Genomic DNA, 26005 nt, shown 5'->3' with positions numbered 1-26005 from the left:
CTAGGAAGAGTATCAGTGTTCACTTCTGTTGGGTCCCTGCCCATGTTGGGGTGGATGGGAATGAACAAGTAGATAAGGCAGCAAAGGAAGCTTCAGGGCTAAGTAATCCATCCCCCTTGAGTATTCCTTACAAAGATCTTAAAAGTGAGATTCATCTTTACTGTAAAAATAAGTGGCAAGCTCGATGGTCTGAACTGACCACCAATACAAAATTGAAACAAATCCACCCATTGGTGGATAAATGGTCATCTTGTAATTCTACAAGTAGAAGGGATACCATTATTTTAACTAGGCTGCGTATTGGCCATACACATGCAACGCACAATTATTTAATGAAGAGTGGGGAAGGGAGACAGGCCCCTCTTTGTAATACCTGTCAAGTGACAATGGATGTTAAACATATTTTAGTCGATTGTCCTGTTTTTAATCTCCAGAGGAGGACACATTTACTCCAGGACAAACCGTTAAGAGATATACTGGGGGAAAACTGTAATACCCTGAACTTGAGAAAATTTATACAAAGTATTGGGTTATATTACGAGCTATAATTGATTTTATTAATTTATTTATTTATTTTACCCTTTTAATCCCTATTTATTTCACATCTAGATTTTATTGTATGAAAGTGTTACGATTTGTATTAAAGGTTAAAATGATACTAAATGGTGTGAGTGTACAGATATGATTGAATGATTTTCGTTGTATAGCGCTGAATGGCCTTTGATGCCCCAGTGCTTGGCTTAATGCCTAAATCCCATAATCAATTCAATTCAACAACCGTATACTATTGTCCTTTTCCGGACTGGAACAATGGGTTAAGACCAAGGAGAGATGCTGGGCTCAATAATACCCAGTTCTTGCAACTCCTTGCACTGTTCCTCGATGGCGTCAGCGATGGGTTCGGCAAACCGCCGAACCCTCTGATAAATTGTCATCTCATCATACAGGTGGAAGCATATTGGTGTGCTTGAGCACTCTCCCACATCATCATCATCAGTACTGATGACCGGAAGATGACGTCGAAGCATTTGACAAAACTGGTCCTTCTGAGAAGAGTCTAGTTCGTCAGAGATAGATAGACAGATTGTCTGTCTCTTCCAATACGCTCGGTTCAGGAGTCAGGTCACACTCCTGTGCTATCAGGCAGGATAGAGGAGCATCCACCATTGCCATGGTAAACACCTTCCCCAACAGATCGCCTTTCTTGATCTTGGCAGTTTCTTCAGATGAGCCCTTGATTAAAACAGAGACTTTTCCATCTTTCAGTTCAAGGATGCCAGGGACTGCTGTAGCTTTCCTTGACAGACCGGGGGTTATGATGTCGCCATCATGATACATTTCCGGCCAACAGTTGGTCGGACAAGCAGGGCACCTAAAAGAGGTGTCAAGTCCCTTAGGAAAGTTTACAGTAACTGGAACAAGTACTGGCTCAATACTGGCAATCCTTATTAAATCAGTTGCGTGGACCTCAAGTGCGTAAAGCACTTGCTGACAACAGACTCCACGTATCGGGATATAATGCTCCCAAAGAGGTTCTTGGGGAGTACAGTACTGCCAACGCTCAGCCGATATCGGGCTCCGTCAACTATCACCCCATTTGCTCTCAAGAACTGGTAACCAAGCACTACGTGCTCAGCCATAGATCCCTGAAGGCACTACATGGAACACACTCGGGGCGAATGTCATTCCATGCAGTATAGGGGTCAACAGTACAGTACCTAAGGTCTTAGGTCCTGTTTGCCCTAAACCCTTCAGACCAATGGTGTTGGGTACCATCTGTAGCTGGTAATCCTGTACTACTATCAATGACAGGAGATTGACCTCAGCTCTGGAGTCAATGAGAGCATCCGATGCTCCCGATGGAAAATCGACATGGTCACTGGGACAACCATGAGTGGTACAGGAACCAACTGCGCCAGGTTAACCCTACGAAGTGTTTTCAATACAGCCTTGGTTCCTGCTTCCTCCCAGGAGGAGTCAGGTGGAGAAGCTCGGGACCGTGTCGAGGACAGGTTATCACTGGCCAATCTTGAAAGAGGCATTGGAGGTGTAATGACCTTTCCAGGTTGAGGGGTAACCTTGGAAATCGAGATATCCGAGGCTGCCACCGAATACTAGGAGCACGCACTCTAGCACTCGCAACCTTCTTCGATGTAGCCCCATCTACACCGAAGCCCTGGTGTTTAAACCCCTATGATACTCCTCAGATCTTGACTTCCTGGGCTTTGTTCTCTTGCTCTTCCTCTTCTTCTCCACAGTCCGAGAAGAAGCACTGGACTCGCTCCCACTTCGGCTCTCCCGCCTACAGGTTGATCCAGAATAGGATGACGGGGTCAGAGTAGCACTCACCGGTACTGCTCTCCACCTTGAAGAAGTCTGGACAGAGATGATCTCCCTCCCAGGGTTGCCATTAGCTGTCTTCTGGACGGGTGATCTGTTTATAGGCGGCGCCTGTCGTCCACACTGTGCTACATGATGGTTGGAAGAACCACAACGTAGGCACAGGTGGAGGCGTCTGCGACACTCGTCCTTAAGGTACCCTGATTTCTGGCACCATACACAGTACCTTCTCTGGAATTGAGGAGACCTATCCAAGGTGCGCGATAGTGGCAGGTGCAGGTTTGGGGACAGGTTGAGGAGGAGTGCGTGAATACGATCTGTCAGGTCCAGGCGAACGGCTGGGGGCGGCCACAGCAACCCTGTTGACGTACGAGCCGTGCCATGACTGTCCCACACGACTGACGGCCAAATCCTCTGCCTTCTGGCTTCGCTGACAGGATGCCTCGTCGAGAACACTCAACAGGTGTAGAACATCCAGATGGCTAGCAGAGACATTAATAGTGGTCAGAGACTGTTCCAGCCAACTCACAGCTCTGCTCAGAACAGTTCTGAGGAGCTTCCGCCTAAACTCCATCCGCTCCAAACTATGGCGAGGATAGACCGACCTGTACAGGGAGGCCAACCAGACAGCGTAAATCTAAAGCAGTTCGCCCTTGCCACAGGTGGCACTGCTGAACCGGGACTTCCTACCCGCATCACGCCTCTCTCTGGCTTCTTGGCACCAGTCGAGGAGGCGTTCCTTCATGTCGGGATATGAGATCTTGGGACCCCTTATGGTCGAGAACGCCTCCTTGATTTCCCCCTTTAGGAATCTTTATAACTCAATGGTCCACTGCCCAGAGCTTCCTGCGGTATATTTACTCGCACAGAAGGCCTCACAATCCCTCAGGAATAGGGCAAAACTCTGGCCAGTTTCTAGCTGGAAGATTCCAGGCTTGGGGATCCTCCTGGAGTCGAGGACCTTGAGCAGATTAGACAAACTGCGTTCTGTCTGGAGGGACTGGATGTGATCGGTGGAGACAGTGTCGTCTGAGCTGACACTGTTACAGGAGTTGGAAGTGTCACCAGAAGTCTCGCTACCAGAATCTTCGCTGGTGGACTCCTTGGACATAGTCAAAGTTTCAGGTAATGCTGGTCTGGCCTTTTCCTTGGCCTGGCATCTCCGCTTAGGAATGGCCCCTGTCTGGGCAAGAACTGCCTCAGCTGTAGCTGCTGGAGCCTTTCTACCCTACTGACTTCGGTCGGGTTTTCCTGGAACTGCTCCCCTAGTCTACTGGCTGCAGTCTCTGGCGGACTAACCGGTTTAGTTGCCGGAACAGGCGAGGAAGCAAGCGGTCTACTCAGAGCAGGAGACTCCAAGAAGCCTGGTACAGGGGGAGTAACAGTGAGAACCCTGGAGGGGGCTGGAGACCTCCAATCACTGGCTTTGCTCCAGTTACTAGGATTGCCAGACCATTGATATTTGGCCAAGCTGGAGACGTAGAAGGAGCACTGGTGGTCACTGTGGTTGTGACCCCAGTGGCAACGTGGCACGTTGGTGACGGCTCAACGCTCTTCTGGGCCACCACTTGAAGTGTCAGGGACTTGACCTGAATTGCCAGGTCACTGACAATCTTGACAAGACTCTCCTCATCCCGGCTCAGGCTCTTCTTAGCCTTTCGGCGTTTACTCGATGACGATGCCATGTCTCAAGTTTTTGTATTTCCCTGGTCTGGGCACCAAAAATTATGTAGTGGTTTGCAGACTGTTGCCAGAGGTAGCACCCAAACTGCCTAGTGTCTGAATGCTAACCACACTCCAACGTTCACTACACAAAAAATATAAAACAGTGGAAAACCAAAAATCTGAATAACAGGTCAAGAGAACTTGGCACTGGGTACCACCCCTTTATTTTATACTGGGCAAAGGGACCCTGCCAGAACCTTACTTCTCTATTATTTATCCTGCCTTGAGCTTGCTGAATAAACAGGTAGCATGACCGCTGATTAATTTCTGGGAAAATGAGCAGTATACATGAATAGCTTGAATCTCAGATTAGATTTTATAAAGGAAACAAATAGTACTAAACATATAATGGGGGGCTGAGAAGGGGACACAATGATGTAAGGTACTAGAATGAAATGCTGTCTTCATAAAATACAAGAAAAATATTTATTGTTGTGCAAAGAAAAAAAAGTTTATATCATTCCTGAGAAGTTCCTCATGCTATGCTACAAACATCTACATGTTTTAGTACAACATAAACGCTACCGTGTGTATTGCTTGGGTGGTCCAACTATCTCAACAAACAACACTACTGCTACAATAAGCGTCCCGACACAAAAAATGTTTTCAGCAGCCAACTCCGGCAGCTACAATCGTTGTCAGTCACTCATACAAAAAATATATCACTATGAGCCCTTTCTCAGGATAAAGCCCTATCTGGTTTGTGATGCAAATTTTCTAATTGTTAACATCAAGACAGTGTCTTTCTGTTTCATGTAGATATTATCCAGAGAAAGTTCCAGGCTTATGACAGGAAAGACATCAAGCTTTAAGGAGAACCCCGCAACACTGTGGTTCATAATCTGCATTAACAGTCAACTGAAAACTTTTCTATGCCACTTTATGTTCACCTATTTCTGGGGACAAGTACGTGAATCACTAGCCATGGAAACTCTGTGTCAATACAGTATATTAAAAAAAAACTATTACACTTTGATTGTACAACCTAGGTCAGTGATAAGAATCTAGTTTCATTTGCTCCTAAATTGAATTAAATCACCATGTAGTAGGGCATGCTTGAATCACTCATCAGTGTATGGGAAGAAGTTATAACAACAAAACAGGTCTTGAGTAACTCTTCTTTTGGCAACTTCACCATGCCTATAGTCCTATTGTTCTACCTATACTCGTCTTCCTACTGGGTGTAGGGTCATGCTGTCAGTACATGTTAAAAGAAATAACAGATTAAGGCACTTCTTGGGGGGGACACTTGAGGCTATAAAACATATGTAAAAATAAAAGTTTTTTTTCCATACACACAAAGCATCATTTATTGCAACAACGTCAAAACATTTGTCACATAAAAACTATAAAAAGACTTATGTCAGCCTGTTCAATATGCTGTAAAAACATTTGCTGCAACTTTGAACTTTTGAAGTTCTACTGATTCAACTACCCGATTAGGAAGATCATTCCACAACTTGGTCACAGCTGGAATAAAACTTCTAGAATACTGTGTAGTATTGAGCCTCATGATGGAGACATCTGATCATGCCTTGATTTCATTATTAGTGAAGACTGAGCAGCCTGTCCCTGATATATCATATTCTTGTAAAATTTATATGAAATCCCAAGCAGACTGGAATGGGATTTTGTATGATCTTTTGTGCTTCAATTGGTCACAATTATATAATAGTGTAGATCCTGTTGTCCCTTTGAATGAGAATCTAGTCAACATAATTGATAGGCGTATCCTTTCTCGTGTGCTAAGGTACCGAGTGAAGGACAAACCGTGGTTCAATGATGATTGTAGACGTGCTTATTTGGAGAAACAGGAGGCCTATCATCTTTGGAAGGGTAACAGATCAGATTTGACCTGGAACAACTATACTCAGCTTCGAGCTTTTGCTCAGAGAGTTTATGCCTCAACTGAAAAGGAATACAATTTAACCATAAAAGAAACACTTTCTGGTACAACTCAGGAACATAAATGGTGGTCTACCCTTAAATCTGCACTCTTTGGTGTAGATGCAACAGTTCCTCCTTCACTTAAACCAGATGGCTCAGTCACTCACTGTCCAAAGGAAAAGGCAACCCTTTTGGCTGATGTTTTTGACAGTAAACAGAGTAATGAAAAACTTGAACTTCCTCATTCCTGTTTTCCTGAGGCTAAACTAACTAGTTTAGCTTTTTGATCTCGTGAGATTAAAGCTCTGTTGGTGGACCTTGATGCTTATGGAGGTGTACTGTAGACCCAAATGGTATTTTTCCTTTGTTTTTTTATAGAGACAGCAGATTTCTTAGCTCCAAAGTTATCTGTTATTTTGCGCAAGTTAGCAAGAAAAGGAGCTTTTAGCACTAGTTGGAGAATTGGTAATGTTACTCCTCTATGTTAATGTGTTTTTGGTAGCTCAAGTCCCACTGATTACCGCCCAATTTCCATAACTCCCATATTATCTAAAGTTTTTGAACGTCTTCTGGCAAAACGTCTTAATAGGATTGCTGAAGGTAATCATCTACTCCCTAGTTTGCAATTTGGTTTTCGTAAAGACCTTGGAGCATGTGATGCCCTTCTTACAATCTCCAATGCTGTACAGAAATCCCTTGATTGTGGTCGGGAAGTTCATATGATTGGCCTTGATTTTAGTGCTGCCTTTGACCGTGTTAATCATGAGACCCTTGTTTTCAAACTGAAACAGTTGGGAGTGGGTGGGTCGTTTCTTAGCATTATTATTGATTTTTTAAGTAATAGATCTCAAAGAGTTGTTGTTGATGGGCACCATAGGGATTATAGGAATGTGATATCTGGTGTTCCACAGGGTAGTGTTCTTGGCCCATTACTTTTCATACTATATACACATTACATGTGGTTTGGCCTAGAAAACAAGCTTGTTGCATATGCAGATGATGCTACTCTCTTTGCATCAATTCCATCCCCTGAATGTAGATCTAGGGTTGGTGAATCCCTTAATAGAGATTTAGCTAGAATTGGTGCATGGTGCAAATTATGGGGTATGAAGTTGAATCCTAACAAAACTCAGTATGATTGTAAGTAGGTCAAGGATGGTGGCTCCTCAACATCCGGATCTCAGTATTGATAATGTTTCTTTAAATATGTATGACTCTTTCAAAATTTTAGGTGTGATTCTCGACAGTAAATTTACTTTTTAGAAACATATAAGGTCTGTGTCTTCTTCAATTGCACAAAAAATAGGCTTATTGAGAAAGTCTTTCAAGATTTTCGGTGATCAATCTATTTTGAAGAAGTGTTTTAATTCTTTCATTCTACCTTGTTTTGAGTATTGTTCTCCTGTCTGGTGTTCAGCTGCTGATTCTCATCTTAATTTGTTGGACAGAAACTTACGGTCTATTAAATTTCTTATTCCTGATCTAGATATTAATCTCTGGCACCGTCGTTCAATTAGTTCATTATGCATGTTGCCTAAGATTTTTCATAACTCTGACCATCCTTTACATTCAGATCTCCCTGGACAATTCTATCCTGTTCGTAATACTAGGCAGGCAGTTAATTCTAATAGCCAGGCCTTCTCCATCACGAGGATCAATACTACGCACTACTCTAGAAGTTTTATTCCAGCTGTTACCAAGTTGTTGAATGATCTTCCTAATCGGGTGGTTGAATCAGTAGAACTTCAAAAGTTCAAAGTTGGAGCAAATGCTTTTTTGTTGACCAGGCGGACATGAGTCTTTTTATAGTTTATTTATGACATATTTGTTTTTTATGTTGTTAATAGTTTATATATGACATGTCTGTTTTGACGTTGTTACTTATTTTAGAATGATTTATTGTTAATTTGTTCTCTTCATTTATTTATTTCCTTATTTCCTTTCCTCACTGGGCTATTTTTCCCTGTTGGAGCCCCTGGGCTTATAGCATCTTGCTTTTCCAACTAGGGTTGTAGCTTGGATAGTAATAATAATAATAGTATTATGAACAGGATGGAACTCTCCGGGAAGATCTGAATGTAAAGAATGGTCGGAATTATGAAAAATCTTATGCAACATGCATAATGAACTAATTGAATGACGGTGCCAAAGTTTAATAGCTAGATCAGGAATGAGAAATTTAATAGACCGTAAGTTTCTGTCCAAAACAAATTAAGATGAGAATCAGCAGCTGAACACCAGACAGGAGAACAATACTCAAAACAAGGGAGAATGAAAGAATTAAAACACTTCTTCAGAATAGATAAATCACCGAAAATCTTGACTTTCTCAATACGCCAATTTTTTGTGCATTTGAACAAGACACAGACCTAATGTGTTTCTCAAAAGTAAATTTGCTGTCGAGAATTACAGCTAAGATTTTAAGAGAGTCGTTTAAAGAAACATTATCAATACAGTACTGAGATCCGGATGTTGAGGATCCTCTATCTTATTATTATTATTATTATTACTAGCCAAGCTACAACCCTAGTTGGAAAAGCAAGATGCTATAAGCCCAAGGGCTCCAATAAGGAAAAATAGCCCAATTAGGAAAGGAAATAAGGAAATAGATAAATGATGAGAATAAATTAACAATAATATTATTCTAAAAACAGTAACAGCATCAAAACAGATATGTCCTATACTGTATAAATCATACTTTGAGTTTTGTTGGGATTTAACTTCATATCCCATAATTTGCACCATGCCCTAATTTTAGCTAGATCTCTATTAAGGGATTCAACAACCCCAGATCTACATTCAGGGGATGGAATTGATGCAAAAAGAGTAGCATCATCTGTATATGCAACAAGCTTGTTTTCTAGGCCAAACCACATGTCATGTGTATATAGTATGAAAAGTAATGGGCCTAGAACTACCCTGTGGAACACCAGATATCATATTCCTATACAGTAAACCCTCGTTTATCGCGGTAGATAGGTTCCAGTCGCGGCCGCGATAGGTGAAAATCCGCGAAGTAGTGACACCATATTTACCTATTTATTCAACATGTATATTCAGACTTTTAAAACCTTCCCTTGTACGTAGTACTGCTAACAAACTACCCTTTAATGTACAGAACACTTAATGCATGTACTACAGTACCCTAAACTAAAACAGGCACAAATATTAAAGGTGATTTTATATCATGCATTTCCTAAACATGCTAAAAACCACGATAAAAATGGCAACCAATGTTTTGTTTACATTTATCTCTGATCATAATGTAGAAACAAACTGGAGGTAGAGCTTTGCTTATTACCCAGACATATTTCCCATACTTTTCCCTTAGAACTACATCACATCTTCCTACTTTAGATATATATATATATATATATATATATATATATATATATATATATATATATATATATATATGTGTGTGTGTATATATATATATATATTTATATGTATACACATATACATACCTACATATATACATAAATACATGCATACATATATATATATATGGGTTATGGAAAAAATCCGCGAAGTGGTGAATCCGCGATGGTTGAACCGCGAAGTAGCGAGGGTTCACTGTACTCACTATGGTGCCCATCAACAACAACTCTTTGAGATCTATTACTTAAAAAATCAATAATAATGCTAAGAAACGACCCACTTTTCCATATACAGTAACGTAAAGTTGTTCTTTCAATGGCAATTTATCAAGGAATTATTATGGAATAAGAGTCACTTCAATGAATGTAAAGTTTTTTACACAAAATCACAGTGCTTTACCCTATCTTATATATTTATACATTTTAGAATACTTCTTGTGTCAAAGAAAACAAATGGATATTTTCATTACATTTCTATATAAAGTTCAATATTACTGATGAGTAGCTCAATATCTTTCGATGGCTATTTATCATGGAATTATTACGGAATAACAAAGTCACTTCAATGGATATAAATTTTTTTCACACGTAAAAATACTGCTTTACCATTACTGTATTGAGAGAAAATTTTATAAAACAAATTTCAGAAAAATTACTCGGTAGTCACTTCACAATGTATTAAAAAAATATTTTGATTGTTTAGTGAAATTCAATAGAAAATAAAGCAAACTTTGGAATTATTTATTCTTCAATCAGCAGTAAAACAATAAAAACATGGAAATGTAGGTTATAGAGCATGTATATCTGATGGTGACAAATCTCATATATAGCTTGAGTAGCAGATCCGCGGCCTCGTAGTCAAGGGGTTAAGGTTCTGGTGACTTGTAGGGTTCCCCAATGTTTGCTACACCCCATCAGAGGTTGGAGGCTCTTTCCATTTGTGTGTACTGTACTGTTGATGATGAGTTTGACCTAAGAAAGGTTCAGGCCTCCTTAGGTTTTTCAGGTAGGCTTCCCAGTGCTTGTGATGCCAGTGGTGAAAGGCGTGGTAAGTGTATCTCTAGTGTAGGTGACTCCTGTGATGTCTGCAGTTGTTTGCCCTCCCAGGGTGTAGGGCACGTAGGTTGATCCTGGTGACTCCCAAATGGCTGAATGGTATCCGGATTTGCTCTTTCAAAATCCCGAGAGAGCTCCCTAGGGCAATCTCTCCCAGAGAAAATTGGCCACCCTGTATGATTGACATCTTAGAAGGGATTCTTCTCTGGTCTTATCTTCTCTAGAGCAGATTGCAGATTTCTTCATCTCCATTTGCTGGAAGTTCTTCTCAGTTACTGCTGTCAAGGCTACGACTCGGCCTTGAGCATAGTTTTTCGACAAGAAGGGATAAACCTCTTCTCCTCATAAGAGTTGTCTATGCTCATGAAGAGCTTTGAGTTATCTTGTTGATCTTGGCACATCAAGCCCTGCAGGGGGACATGTCCTTCATTCTCAAGGCTCTCACTCATACCTGTCCAAGCCTTTGAGAAGGCTGTCAGTCAAGGTACTGACTCTCAAGAATGTCTTTGCTGCCTTAGTATCGGCAAGGAGTATAGGCGAGTTACCGGTAAATGGTCTCTGTGCCTTAGTCTCGCACGCTGAGAGGTTAAAGGAGATTTCTTAGTTTAGTACCAGACTACATGGCCAAAACTCAGGATCTGCTAGTTTGTGACCCCTGGTTCGAGCCCTTCTCCATCCCTTTTCTACGTGAAGCGTTTTATGGCATGGAGAGGAGATGCTTTTGTGTTCCGTGAAGGCTCTGCACTGCTATATGAAGACCCGACACCTCAGCTTTGGGTGTCAATGACTCTTCCTTAGCATTAGCCGAACCAAGAAAGAAATGTCCGGGAACGCAGTTTCTTTCCCACTTTGTGAGTCAGTCCGTATTGTATAGCTTTGACTGCTGAGAGGGTTGAGGTAACTGCTAGGACTGGAACATGCCAAGTCAGGTCCCACTTATCTTCAAGAGGAATATTGCAGTCATCCAGGTGTTGAAGGTTGGGGTGTGTATGCATCAGCTCACTTTCACAGTATCTTGCTTGAAATAAGCAAAAATTCATCCTACATGAACAAAACTGATTTCACAGTAACTTGTCCACTTCACTGTAAGCATTACTTGAGGGTCTGAGAATTCCTTGGCCCATAGTTTCTCCTACTTTCTAGCCTTGTACTATACTTCTGTCGCTCTTTTCTTTATGATGTCTTGCTGTCTAAACCTCTGAAATTCTACTTTGTAGTATGTAGCAATAAGGTTTTTACCTGCAGGCAGTTTTTCACTGAATGGGCTCCCATACCTCAGTGCTAGGCCATATGGCCAAAATTCATAAATTTACACACTGGTAAATCCTGCTGCTTGTGGCCATGAAACATTTTTGTACCCTCCTGTTTTCATTGAATACAATTTTATTTTATACTTTACAACAAACATACATGTATTGGTGTTCAATCAACACTTTTGTGAGGTATGTGGTGTAATTTGTGTATTTAATTAGCTTATGGTTTCATTTTGTATGATTTTGATTTAGCTTTTTATGTGTTTCAGAATAAAACATCTTATAGTTTCTTTGTAAATCTTGTTATACTTTGTATTGCTTCAGGAAAACAACAGATCAAATACAGAAGTTCGAAAAGGACGAGAAGGAGGAGAGGGCAAGGATGGTGTGGCATACACGACGTTATTACGTAATGAACTCTTAGGTACAAACATTGAAGATTTAAGAGACACTCCAGACGAAAGAAGAGCGTTATCACCCGTACAAAATCCAAATTTATATCATGTATGTAAATGAAAATTTTTATCAGTTACTCAAATCTTTAACTTATGATATACAGTATTCATATTTTTCAAGAAACACATGTAATCATACTTGCTTTATAAATTTTTGGAGTGCCTTCATTTATCTTCTTACGAGTTTATATGACTATTTTATCTTGTCTTATGGAAAAATAGAAGTAAATCAATAGGTTTGTTAGTGAAAGTTCTCTAAATATTTTTATCATCTCCGCAGTTCTCACCACGTAAAAGTCATCAGCGAGAAGATACCTTATCCCCATATTCACTGTCTCCAGTTAGTGCAAAAAGTCAGAAGTTACTGAGGTCTCCCAGAAAAGCAGCTAGGAAGATATCAAAGATTCCATTTAAGGTTTGTTCCATATCTTTCTTTGGAATAGGTATTAATATTTAGTACTTGAGTTCCTTGAAAAAGGAACAGTTTGAAATTTAATAATTATGCTACTATTGTACTGTATCAAGTAGAAAAGCTAGTACTGTATTTGTGTATTGAGAGTTACTGTATTTATTAGTAAGAAAGCCTTTAACATAGTTATTCCCATTAATTTTATCTGAGAATCTTGTGCAAGATTCATCTGCAATACCTTTTATTAAAGAAGAGATTCGACAAGACTGAAAGGACTTTCCAAGAATTTTTCCCTAGTCGGTATGGTATCTCTTTGTTTCCTGTCGTACGATGAACTGGTATAAGAAAAGGCGAGAGGATCAGGCATGAACTGAGTTGATCTTATTGGTACCTCCATTAAAATATCTTTACTGCTTACAAATTGAAACCTTTTGTAATTCACTTCTATTCCTATGTTGACACTAACCTGAGTCGTTTATATGGGTTACTCCTAGACCTTTTCTCTACGACCAGACAGTCCAAGAAAATTGGTCTGCTTGCATCATACTTAGTTGCTAGTTGCTAAGCAACCACTGCGCATGTGGCATTTTTTTCAGCTCGCTTGCCATGATAGTGTTTAGTGCTTGTGCCTTATCTCTTTTCTTTACTCACCGTCACTAGCGTTATTACAGTATTCATTATCTGTGAGTTACGAGTGAGTACTTTATGTTTAGTAAGTCTTGGAATTTGTGTAAGCCTTGGAATTTGTGTAGATCAGCACCCTATTATTTCAGTTTCCCCGGAGTTTCATAAACGTCCAGCTAGGACTTATGAGGTAAAAGCCTTAATTTACACTGTTAGTAAACCTATGTCTCAGGCTAATAGAAAACCCATTAATTTTCATGATCAGCCATACACTAGCTCTCTAGCTAATGTTCATAATACTTCACGTCACAGTTTCTACAGAACGACACTATATTTCAGACCTTTTTTTGCAAATGCAGAAGACACATAAGGAGCCAGGAGCTTTTCCCCTCTTCCCATGAGTCACACCTCCATCTAACACAGATGAGATGATTCCATTAGACGTGTCTCTCCTCATAAATCAAGCTCTGAGAGAGACTTTAACTCTTGTGCCTCACAATCTGTTGATGGAGTTGAAGCTCTTATAGCCTAATAAGAGTGAGCTGGAATCCTCCCATTCCATCTCCGCCTTCTAGTCCCGTCACAATACGAAGGACACAAGGGAAAGGAAAGACATTCAAGGAAAAGTTAAGAACCAAGTGACTGGTAAAACAGAACCGCCAATTATCCCAAAAGTGGAACAACCGGACAATGCCATTACAGTATTACTATTAATGACTCTCTGAAGAACCTCACTGTTAGCACAAGTACCAGCTCATCTGATGTAATCCCCTTCAAGGTCCCAATGTCAGGCTCAGAAGCCTCCCATTTTATTGAAATTATGGTATACTATTGTTTCAATCTTCCCACAAGCTCAAAGCCCAAGACAGAGGATTGATGTGGCTCTATCTAACCAGACTAGAGATACTTTAACCTTAATTAATACTCAAGTCTCACCATCAGAAAATTCACTGAAGGCCAGTAGGTCCTCAAAGCTACTGCCATTACCCGTCACGCCAGAGACATTTTTACGTACACTCTGGTACATTTCAAAGCCCATTCCCTATTGATGCTGATGTTGCTAATCGTTCCATCGGTACGAGTTGATAAATTGTCCAACCTCCCCTTCATTGTTTCTCGTTCTGAGATGGCCAACATGGAGGTAGCAGCTATGTATGCAATCCAAGCCTGCTCGTGCTTAGACCATTGGTATGGAGCAGTTTTCCACTATGCGGTGATAGAAAATTTAAGGGAAGAATATGCTCTTAAACAAATAGAGAAATTTTCTCGATCTTGGGCTAATAGGGCATGGTTGCAGAGGTTCCCGCTAGGGAATGCATGTTCCCCAACTTACCAACTGTAGGGGGGGATGCCTACAAAACTTTTGGCTAAGTTGGCAAGACTTTCGGGGCGACCCTTATACGAGAGAAGTCCTCCGTTCAGGATATCGAGTACTTTTCATGTCCTGTTCGCCACCTCTGACCAGGATTCTGACAATCCAACAATTAGACATGTGATGAGAAGGGATGAGGACGATGTTGGCCGCAGAGTAATGGAGATGGAGGTTTTGGGAAGGCAACGGAGGAAAACACCAAAGAAGAGGTGGACACAGAAGAGAAGCTTGACCGACTAGTGACAGAATTTGGAAGGGTGTGTGAGAGAAGGAAGTTGAGAGTTGATTTGGGTAAGAGTAAGGTTATGAGATGTACGAGAAGGGAAGGTGGTGCAAGGTTGAATGTCATGTTGAATGGAGAGTTACTTGAGGAGGTGGATCAGTTTAAGTACTTGGGGTCTGTTGTTGCAGCAAAGGGGGGAGTGGAAGCAGATGTACGTCAGAGAGTGAATGAAGGTTGCAAAGTGTTGGGGTCAGTTAAGGGAGTAGTAAAAAAGAGGGTTGGGCATGAATGTAAAGAGAGTTCTATATGAGAAAGTGATTGTACCAACTGTGATGTATGGATTTGACAGTCTCGTACTGTTTTCAAAGATGAACTAACGTTTAGTTTTTTAGACTACGCAGTTGTTGACGTTCAGGACGTTCAACATGCGCTCTATCGTTACGATAGAGAGAGAGTGTATCACGGTTTCACTTTGCAGTAAGAGTAAATCGATTCTGACGTTTCGTTCATTCTTTCTTAGCTTAAATGGTTTAAATTCTAAATTAAAGGAACTTTTTATTTGGAAAACCTTTCAGTTTTTTTCCTTTAGCCAAATAACATGTTTTGACGATATATAATTGGGCTCTTCTCTCAGGTGCGAAATCAAGAGAGAAAGAGAGAGAGAGATAGAGACGGAGGGAGAGAGAGGAGAAAAAACGTTCCGTTCAAGCGGGTAACGTTGTTCTCGTGTTACTCTCCTCCCTAGTCGCTGTACGGGGAAGAAGGTAAAACGTTTCTAGGGTTTTATTCTTGTCCCCAGGCTATGTGCGGTGAGAGATTGTAAACGTAGTTTATTTGAACTAGTGTTTAGTCTCTTTCCCAGCCACTGAATTCTTTATCTTTATATATGTTTTCTGTTTTTGCTAGTATTAATGAGCTGCATTATACGACTGTTTTCGCAATTACTACCTTTTAATGAAGGGTAGAATTGCGTGTTTCAGGTAGAAATCAGTAAAAGTTTCGATTTCAGTGAAATAAGTGCAAAACAGAAAATCGAAGTGATAAAGTGATATGCGCAAAGTGTTACAGTGTTGCGTCCGAGGGTTCGTCTGTTCGTGCCTGTCGTTCACCTAGTCCGGGACCTCTTGCAAGCTCCCAAGCCCAGGGGAGAAGTAATGTCGAACGACTTATGGGTTCGTCAGGCCTTGATCAACGAACAGACGTTTCCCTCCGTGGTTTCGGGCGTATCTACCCAAGATCGCCCCACCCACACAAAGACGAGAGAGCCCATTTACTTCTCGTCTGCGGAAGAGGTTTCTCGTAAGAAACCATGGACCAAGGTCTCGCAGCTTATTAAGCGCAAGTCGGTCCCTTCCGCGCAAGTCCAACGGCCCAGTTGTAGCCACTGGGTCAGTTCGGATTCGCTGCAGTCTTCCGACGACTGCTCACCTCCTAAGAGAGGCAAAGCGGTACCGCAACAGGCAGCAACACCGTCTGTTGCCGCACCTGCTGCTGTACACCCTAAGTGGTCTTTGCTACATTCTATGCAGACACAGTTAGCATCTTTTATGCAGGAGTATCGTGCGGAGAAGGTTGACGCTGCACCCGTTAGCCTACAACCAACCACGGTTGTGCGTACAGTAGACGCTGTCGCTACCTGCTCCCGCACTCCGGCTGTGAGAGTTCCACCACCCATGCGCAGTGTACCCTGCCAGCCGCACGTTGACGTTCACAGACGCACGGAACCCTCCGTTGACGTTCGCGAGTTACAACAACAACAACGCATTCTAGAGTTGTTTTGACTGCTCAGTATAGACAGTCAAAGCAGTCTCGAGTGAACACTGTATGTCCTCACGCACCTGTTGTGGTTGACAGTTCACAGACTGTCAAGCAGTTACATGACGTTGCCTTCTGGTCTGCTACTAATGCACCAGTGCTGTATGTCCTCACGCACCTGTTGTGGTTGACAGTTCAGTTTTTGACAGTTCACAGACTGTCAAGCAGTTACATAACGTTGCCTTCTGGTCTGCTGCTAATGCACCAGTGAGACCCTCACTGAGATAACCTAGCTTTTCTCGGACAAGGTTCCTGTAGATGAGAAAGTGCTGTTCTCCCTCCTACTGATATTCCTTTGAGGACTCTGTCATTTGGAGAGGAGCCTTAAGCTGCTTAGCCTCCTATGGACTTTAATTTAATCATGATGATTTTTTAAGGATCTTCGTCCGGATCTTGTAACTGCTGCTCCTCGTTTGCCTAACGTCAGAACTTACACTAGGCCTAGCTACTTCGAAGCCGTTGTTGTTAAGCTAGTGCTCTCTCGCTCTCCTAGAGAGCGTTACGTTGGCTAGGCGACTGGTTTTTGCACCAGGAGGAGTTTTAGGGATACAGCCTTTGATTTCCCTTCTTTTAAACTGGCTTATAGAGCGAGAGTCTGATAGGACACGAGAGAAGTTCTCGGCTTGGGAGTTCATGCCTCTGCCCAGATATACTTCTCAATTCTGGTAGACTCGCCCTGGCGCCTAGCCAGGAGACGCTCCAAGTTGTTTACAGGTCAACTTCTCAACTTTTGTCGAGCCTTTGAAGTTTTGCTGTACTATTATGTCACACATAACAAGGCTTCCAGGGATGGTAAATGGTTCCGCCTCAGTCGCTAACCCCGTCTGTTGCCACACCTGCTCCCGTAGACCCTAATGGGCTTTGCTGCAAGACATGCAGTCCAAGCTTGTGTCCTTGATAGAGGACTTAAATACGGAGAAGAACCTTCTGGCCAACAACCTTCCAACCGGTTGGTTGTGCGCCCTGTTGACGCTGAGGTATCCTACTCGTGTCTGCCAGTTGAGGTGGTTCCTCCACCGATGCGACCCAGTGTGGGTTGCCAGTCGCACGTTGACGTTAAGCGACGCTCGGAGGTGATTGTTAACGTTCAGTGTGTCACTAGGAAGACGTTCAACAACCAGCAGAGGTGACTTGTTGTGACGCAGTGCGTCAACTTCAGCAACCCGGTAGGGTGTTGACTGCACAACCCAGACAGTCTAGACAGTTTCGGGTTGACGCTGTACTTTCTCGCGCACCCATGGTTGTTGACAGTTCACAGACTGTGCAGCAGTGCCATGATATTGCGTCCGGCTCCGTCACGCATCCACCAGTGCGACCGGATTCAGCGAGTCAGACGTTGCCCACTCCGTTGCCGTTTCCTCATCAGTTTCGGATGAGGAACCCTCTGATGAGGACGTTGCTGAACAAGACGATCAACCCCCAGCCCTGCTATCCATCCAGAAGATGCTGAAGAAGGAACGCTGCCCAGTCAGGCTGTGGATGAGTCTGGTAGGGACACTGTCATCCGTGGATCAATTTGTGTCACTAGGAAGACTACACCTCCGTCCTCTTCTATACCATCTAGCTTTTCACTGGAAAAAGGACAAGACGCTAGAAGCGGTCTCGATCCCGGTTTCCGGAAAGATAAAGTCTGGTGTGACTTGGTGAAAGGACTATATCAACCTTAGAGAGGGTCTTCCCCTGACTGTTCAGACTCCCAACCACGTTCTCTTCTCGGACGCATCGGACGTAGGCTGGGGTGCGACATTAGACGGTAGGGAATGCTCGGGATTATGGAACTCGAGTCAAAGGACAATGCATTTCAACTGCAAGAAGCTACTGGCAGTATGTCTGACCTGGAAAAGCTTCAGGTCTCTCCTTCAAGGCAAAGTGGTGGAGGTGAACTCGGACAACACCACGGCTTTGGCGTACATCTCCAAGCAAGGAGGGACCTACTCTCTGACATGGTACGAGATCGCAAGGGACCTCCTCACCTGGTCAAAAGGTCTAGACATTTCACTAGTAACGAGGTTCATCCAAGGCAACTTGAATGTCATGGCAGATTGTCTCAGTCGGAAGGGACAAATAATTCCAACAGAATGGACCCTCCACAAGGATGTATGCAAGAGACTTTGGGCCACCTGGGGCCAGCCAACCATAGATCTCTTCGCAACCTCGATGACCAAGAGGCTCCCAATATTTTGCTCACCAATCCCGGACCCAGCAGCAGTTCATATAGATGCCTTTCTACTAGATTGGTCACATCTAGATCTATATGCATTCCCTCCGTTCAAGATTGTCAACAAGGTACTGCAGAAGTTCGCCTCTCACGAAGGGACAAGGTTGACGCTAGTTGCTTCCCTCTGGCCCGCGAGAGAATGGCTCACCGAGGTACTTCGATGGCTAGTAGACGTTCCCAGAACACTTCCCCTAAGGGTGGACCTTCTACGTCAGCCACGCGTAAAGAAGGTACACCAAGGCCTCCACGCTCTTCGTCTGACTGCCTTCAAACTATCGAAAGACTCTCGAGAGCTAGAGGCTTTTCGAAGGAGGCAACCAGAGCGATTGCTAGAGCAAGGAGAACATCCACCCTTAGAGTCTACCAATCGAAGTGGGAAATCTTCCGAAACTGGTGCAAGTTAGTATCCGTATCCTCGACCAGTACCTCTGTAACTCAAATAGCTGACTTTCTCTTATATCTGAGGAAAGAACGATCTCTTTCAGCTCCCACTATCAAGGGTTACAGAAGCATGTTGGCATCAGTCTTCCGTCACAGAGGCTTAGATCTTTCCAACAATAAAGATCTACAGGACCTCCTTAAGTCTTTTGAGACCACGAAGGAGCGTCGTTTGGTTACACCTGGTTGGAATTTAGACGTGGTACTAAGATTCCATATGTCAGACAGGTTCGAACCGCTACAATCAGCCTCCCTGAAAGATCTCACCTTTAAGACTCTTTTCCTGATATGCTTAGCCACAGCTAAAAGAGTCAGTGAGATTCATACCTTCAGCAAGAACATCGGATTCTCATCCGAAACGGCTACATGTTCTACAACTTGGTTTTCTAGCCAAACACGAGCTGCCTTCTCGGCCTTGACCAATATCGTTCGATATTCCAAACTTATTGTATGGTTGGAAATGAACTAGAAAGAGTCTTATGTCCTGTAAGAGCTCTTAAGTTATATTTAAAAACCTTTAAGAGGCCCGTCTGAAGCTTTATGGTGTTCAGTTAAGAATCCATCTTTGCCTATGTCAAAGAATGCTTTATCCTATTTTATCAGACTGTTAATACGAGAAGCTCATTCCCATCTGAATGAGGAAGACCAAGCTTTGCTGAAGGTAAGGACACACGAAGTTAGAGCTGTCGCAACTTCCGTGGCCTTTAAACAAATTAGATCTCTGCAAAGTATATTCGACGCAACCTATTGGAAAAGCAAATCAGTGTTCGCGTCTTTTTATCTTAAGAATATCCAGTCTCTTTACGAGAACTGCTACACTCTGGGACCATTCGTAGCAACGAGTGCAGTAGTGGGTGAGGGCTCAACCACTACAATTCCCTAATTCCATAACCTTTTTTAATCTTTCTCTTGAAATGTTTTATTATTGTTTTTGGGTTGTCCGGAAGGCTAAGAAGCCTTTTGCATCCTACTTGATTTGGCGGGTGGTCAAAGTCATTTCTTGAGAAGCGCCTAGATTAGAGGTTTTGATGAGGTCCTTTAGTATGGGTTGCAACCCTTCATACTTCAGCTCCTAGGAGTCGCTCAGCATCCTATGAGGATCGCGAGGCTCAGTAAGGAAGACGTACTTAAAAAGGCAGAGTAATTGTTCAAGTCGACTTCCTTACCAGGTACTTATTTATTTTATGTTTGTTATTTTGAATAACTGCTAAAATGAAATACAAAATACTTAGCTCATAATAATGTCAACATGTAATGCTGGTCTCTACCCACCCCCCTGGGTGTGAATCAGCTATATGATCACCGGCTAAGTTTAATATTGAAAAATGTTATTTTCATTAGTAAAATAAATTTTTGAATATACTTACCCGGTGATCATATATTAAAGGACCCTCCCTTCCTCCCCAATAGAGACCCAGTGGGCCGAGGAGAAAATTGGTTCTGTGTTGACATGGAGTACTTGAGTACCTGCTCGACAGATGGCGCAGTTGATGTACACCCCCACCTGTATAGCGATCGCTGGCGTATTTTGTCCTTAGGTTTTTCTGTCGGGCAGCAGAGCTGACAGCTATATGATCACCGGGTAAGTATATTCAAAAATTTATTTTACTAATGAAAATAACATATTTTCTATTTATTCTTATAAGATGACAACTTTCACGCAAGAACAGTGTAATGGGTAATGGTGTGTTTTTGATTAGTTTTTTCTGTAATTAGGTGATTTATAGTAAAGTTCTTTTGGTTGCTTAGTTTGCTGTAGTCGATATCTTGAGTGTTTTATCCTTAGGTATTTGTTTTGATGTTCTAAACTCTCTACTATATGTCCAAGTTTCTCTCATACAGCCTTTTGCTAAGAGATTTGGTTCCTGGTTCAGTACGTTCCTCACATATTTATTACCTCCGCCAACGAAGTTGGAAGAAGGTTATGTTTTATATTATATTTTAACCCCTGTTTGTGTGCGTGTTTGTTTGTGAACAGCTTCCTGGCCACTATTTTAATCTTAGAATAATTAAACTTGCAGGGATTAACTTTTATGTAAAAAGCTGGAAATTATAGTATTGGAAGGGCAAAGTCACTGTCAAGCAAAATGTCCAATTCACGTAATTAGCCATAAGTTTAGACATCACTGTCACAGCGACTTCAAACTTGGTTCATATTTGAGTATATGAAAATCCCCACCAATTAATACATGTTAAGGTCAAAGGTCAAGGTCAAGCCAAAGGTTGAAAAATAAGCTGCTACGGCAGAGGTCTGCACTCTTTCTTAGTGCCCCTCTAGTTATTATGATGGAATGGGATATAGATGTAAAACCCACACCTTGATTTATGTATTTTTTCATGAAATTACCAGGGAAATGTATTGAGCTTATAAATCTCTGTATTAAGATTTATAAAAATTAAAGTAAGAAATTTTTTTTTTTTAGATAAAAGTAATTTTCATTTTAACCCAAGATTCATGGATGTTTCCCCTCCTCACTTTTAGTGGTTATTTGTATGTTCGATGTTCTTTTTTATTTTGAAGGAATGAAGAAGTTTTAATGAAGGTCTGGTCCAATCTTAATATTATCGCCTTATCCTTATACCAGCTCATCTAACTGTGATGAAAAAAGGGGTATCACACAGGAGAATATGGCAAAAATTTCATTAATCAAATCAAATCAGAGGGATATTATACTGATTGTAGAAAAATGCTTGCAATTTCAAGAGATTTTTTTAATATCCTTAAAAGGGTGGAAAGGCGGAAGAGACTCTAGCTATGGTAAGCAGCTCTTCTAGGAGGAGGACACTTCAAAATCAAACCATTGTTCTCTAGTCTAGGGTAGTGCCATAGCCTCTGTACCATGGTCTTCCACTGTTTTGGGTTAGAGTTCTCTTGCTTGAGGGTACACTCGGGCATGCTATTCTATTGAATTTCTCTTTCTCTTGTTTTGTTAAAGTTTTTATAGTTTATATAGGATATATTTATTTTAATGTTGTTATTCATAAAATATTTTATTTTTCCATTTTTCCTTTCTTCACTGAGCTATTTTCCCTGTTGGGGCCCCTCGGGCTTATAGCATCCCGCTTTTCCAACTAGGGTTGTAGCTTAGCAAGTAATATTAATATTAAAAGGAGTATCATACAAAACTTTTGTAAGTATAGAAATTATATTATATTGTCATACAATGCCACTCAATCAGCAGTAGTATTCTAGGCAGCTGAGGCTATTGAAATGAGGGAAAATTGGAAATTTGATTTTCCTTGATAAACTTTTTATTTACCTCGGGTAAATATAACTTTTTACTTACCTTAGGTAAGTAACTGTTTAAGAATAACCAATTTTATTGAAATTCCATTTTTTATTCTACAGTACTGAACAGTATTTCTGTCAGATTCATGTGTAATAAGTTTATAAGTTTTCTCTTTTAATTTACTGTTTGTTTCCAAAAGTTTGTGCTTGGCCAGTGCACTGTATGTTTAAAAGAAGTCTGGGAAAATCAGGTTTGTCCTAAAGAGTACAAGTTTTGTCATTGTTATTACCTAATCCTAATTTTAGAGGTAGCGTAAGATGTTAGCTTCAAGAGCATTGACAAATAGAAAACTGATGACATTCCATTATACAGTACAGTACAGTCCATCCATCCATATACCAGGATTTCTCAAAGTTGTAGATAGGTTAAAAAGTTTGCATCATAGTAACCATGGTATAATAAGGGGAAAATATTGAACATTTGTTGAAATTCTGGTGGATAGGAAGTGAAGATAAGGTTGCTTGGGTGTCACATACAAATTTTTTTCATCTTATTTATTTTTGAAATTGGACAATCTAAGTGATTTTTTTTAAATGGATGTTGGTAAGCAGATTTTACAGTACTTTGGAATATTGATAATGAAGTGAAATAGTAATTATGCTATAGAACTATTTTTTTTTCTAAAAGCAGCATATTTTATAAAGAGTATTTGTATCAATTGTGAAAGAGTAAAAAGAAGATAATTTTAAATGGCTTTGGCACAATGTTGATTGGTAGGCCGAACAGTTAGCTGAAGAATTTTGGGGTTTGTATGTACCAAAACAGTAGCCAGTGGGAATGGCCAGAAAATTTTTGGAATCTGGCAGAAAGTGCATGCACGAGAAATTATTCAGATTTAATCGTTTAAAGAAGATTCTTGACGAGATGATGATGATGATGGGGATTCAAATTGTGAGTCTTTAAACTTAAAATTTACATCTAATATGCAACATGATAATGTTAAGGATACATTATAAAGAAATTATTTTTCAGGTTTTAGATGCACCAGAACTTCAAGATGACTTCTACTTAAACCTAGTTGACTGGAGTTCCCAGAATGTTCTCTCCGTAGGACTTGGTCATTGTGTCTATCTCTGGTCAGCATATACATCTCAAGTTACCAGGCTTTGTGATCTGTCACCTGATGGGGACTCGGTGACATCAGTTTCTTGGTCAGAGAGAGTGAGTTATTTTAGTTTGTTTTTTTTAGTCCCTTTAGATTTTTAGTCTTTAATTAATTGTGCTACTTGTCATATTATTTGCCTGCTTAAGAGTCCAGTCAAGATATGCCTATAATATGACATGAAGTACAGTAATTTTCTTTTAGCATACTGTAAGGTAATGTATATTGTTAGAGAAATTACTTCACAGGGGACTAAACAGGTTACTAGGTACATTTTTATTTTTAGTATGCATTTTTTGAATATAATTTATTCATGGAAATTGTGGCAAAACTTTTGCATATATATAGTACAGGATAACCATTCAGGTAATGTTTGGTTAGCCTTATTTATGACTAGCATCAGTGTGCAGAGTAATGTGCTATTGGACACCATGCTAGTAATGAAAGTGTGTTTCACAGAATTTGTGAATTTCAAGGTAAACCTACTGAAGCTAAACACCATTCATCAGACTAGTTTTGATGTGATATGTACCTAATATTTTTATTCATTTAACATATTACAACCCTTCTCTGGAAAAATATTCGGATACAGTTTCATTGCCAGTAGCTAATTTGTTTACAAAACAGCTGTGTGGAGATGAGAAACAAAGGACTAACAATCTACAATCTGAACTCTTGGTATGACTAAAGTGATCCATATCTCCTTGTACTAGAAGTCTTAAATGTTTCACTCATTTTTTAGTTAAATGTCAATAATTAGGGTATTTAAGATTATCAGTATTTAGAGTATTTGGGATGTATGTCAGCATTTAGTGTACAGTATTTGAAATATATGTCAGTATTTAGGGTATGTTAGATGTATGTCAGTATTTAGGGTATGTGAGATTCTGTATATGTCAGTATCTAGGCTGACAATGTAAAATAGGTTTGTTCCAACATGGAGTACTTACCTCGAACTACTTTCTTAGGAGTATCTTGGATTCTCCTCCCAACCAACCAGAATTTTGTGTAGTTTCCCCTATCTCCGGTTTCTATAGTGGATCCCTCTGTGGCGGATGGATACTCGCCCTGAGGCGACCCGGGTCAGCGTGCGAGAGCATGGAGCTAGGTCTCGGTCAATTAATGTCAAGAACTTGTGAAACTCATCTCCATCAAAAGAAGACTGAACTTGTGTATTGTCCAAAGGTGGAGGCGTGTCAATATTGTCGTCATCCTCGCAATAATTAAGTAGCCTAGAGTTCTTTAGCTTTTCCACTGAGCTAACAACAACTTTCTTTATGCCGTTAGGTAGTAGGTTGGCCAGGGCACCAGCCACCCATTGAGATACTACCACTAGAGAGTGTTATTGGATCCTTTGACTGGCCAGACAGTATTACATTGGAATCCTCTCTCTGGATACAGCTCGCATTTTCTTTGCCTACACATACACTGAATAGTCTGGCCTATTCTTTACACATTCTCCTGTCCTCATACACGTGACAACACTGAGATTATCAAACAATTCTGCACTCAAGGGATTAACTAATGCAATGAAATTGTTCAGTGGCTACTTTACTCTTGGGAAGGGTAGACGAGACTCTTTAGCTATGGTAACCATCTCTTCTAGAAAAAGGATACTCCAAAGTGAAACCATTGTTCTGTAGTCATGTGTAGTGCCTTAGCCTCTGTACCATAGTCTCCCACTGTCTTGGGTTAGAGTTCTCTTGCTTGAGGGTAAATTTTAAGTACACTATTCTATCTTCATTTTCTAATTTTTTTTTTTATGTTCTTAAAGATCTAATTTAATGTTATTACTGTTCTTAAAATATTTTAATTTGATTGTTCATTACTTCTCTTGTAGTTTAATGTCCTTGTTTCCTTTCCTCACTGGGCTATTTTCCCTGTTGGAACCCTTGGTCTTATAGCATCTTACTTTTCCAACTAGGGTTGTAGTTTAGCAAGTAATAATAATAATAATAATAACTGTTAACATGGTTGGTAACCTTTGAAACACTTTTTTCATGAGTAGTACTGTGTATGAATTGGAAACACTCACTCATTAGGCTCAATCTTATTTAATACCTTTCCTTTACTATAGGTTCATTAAAAGTACTTCAGAGACATGAAGTAAAGTTTAAACTATTTGCAGTTGATACACAATTTTACTTATCCATAAATGATATTGATGATTCCGCTGAAACTTTAAATCACGTTTGTACCAGTGTTAAGGGAGGGATGACTTAGATAACTAAAACTAAATGAAAATGCTTATGGTAGTAGGAAACATAAACTACTGAATAAACTTGGGTAACATCCAAATAAATATTGATAATGACCTGGTCCTGATATCTAGTAGAGTTGTGGCCTAGGTGTATCACTTGACTGTAATTGGTCTCTCAGTGCTCAAATAAATAGTGTAATAAGAATCACTGGATATCA

The 26005-nt window shown here is 40.8% G+C and overlaps 1 protein-coding gene across 3 annotated transcripts in view; it reads left to right on the top strand.

The window, feature by feature from the left end:
• The window catches only part of fzr (fizzy-related), a 92925-nt gene that overhangs the window by 26717 nt on the left and 40203 nt on the right, over positions 1–26005 (top strand). For all 3 annotated transcript variants that reach the window (XM_068352154.1, XM_068352153.1, XM_068352152.1), the window contains exons 4-6: positions 11966–12145; positions 12377–12511; positions 23458–23646. In XM_068352154.1, the coding sequence (XP_068208255.1) occupies positions 11966–12145; positions 12377–12511; positions 23458–23646 (504 nt within the window). The remainder of the gene's footprint in view (positions 1–11965; positions 12146–12376; positions 12512–23457; positions 23647–26005) is intronic.

This window comes from Palaemon carinicauda, chromosome 28 (assembly GCF_036898095.1).
Source record: "Palaemon carinicauda isolate YSFRI2023 chromosome 28, ASM3689809v2, whole genome shotgun sequence".
In the NCBI taxonomy this organism is placed as follows: Eukaryota; Metazoa; Arthropoda; class Malacostraca; order Decapoda; family Palaemonidae; genus Palaemon; species Palaemon carinicauda.
The sequence above is the reverse complement of the archived record's forward strand: the minus strand, read 5'-3'. Positions and strand labels throughout refer to the sequence as shown.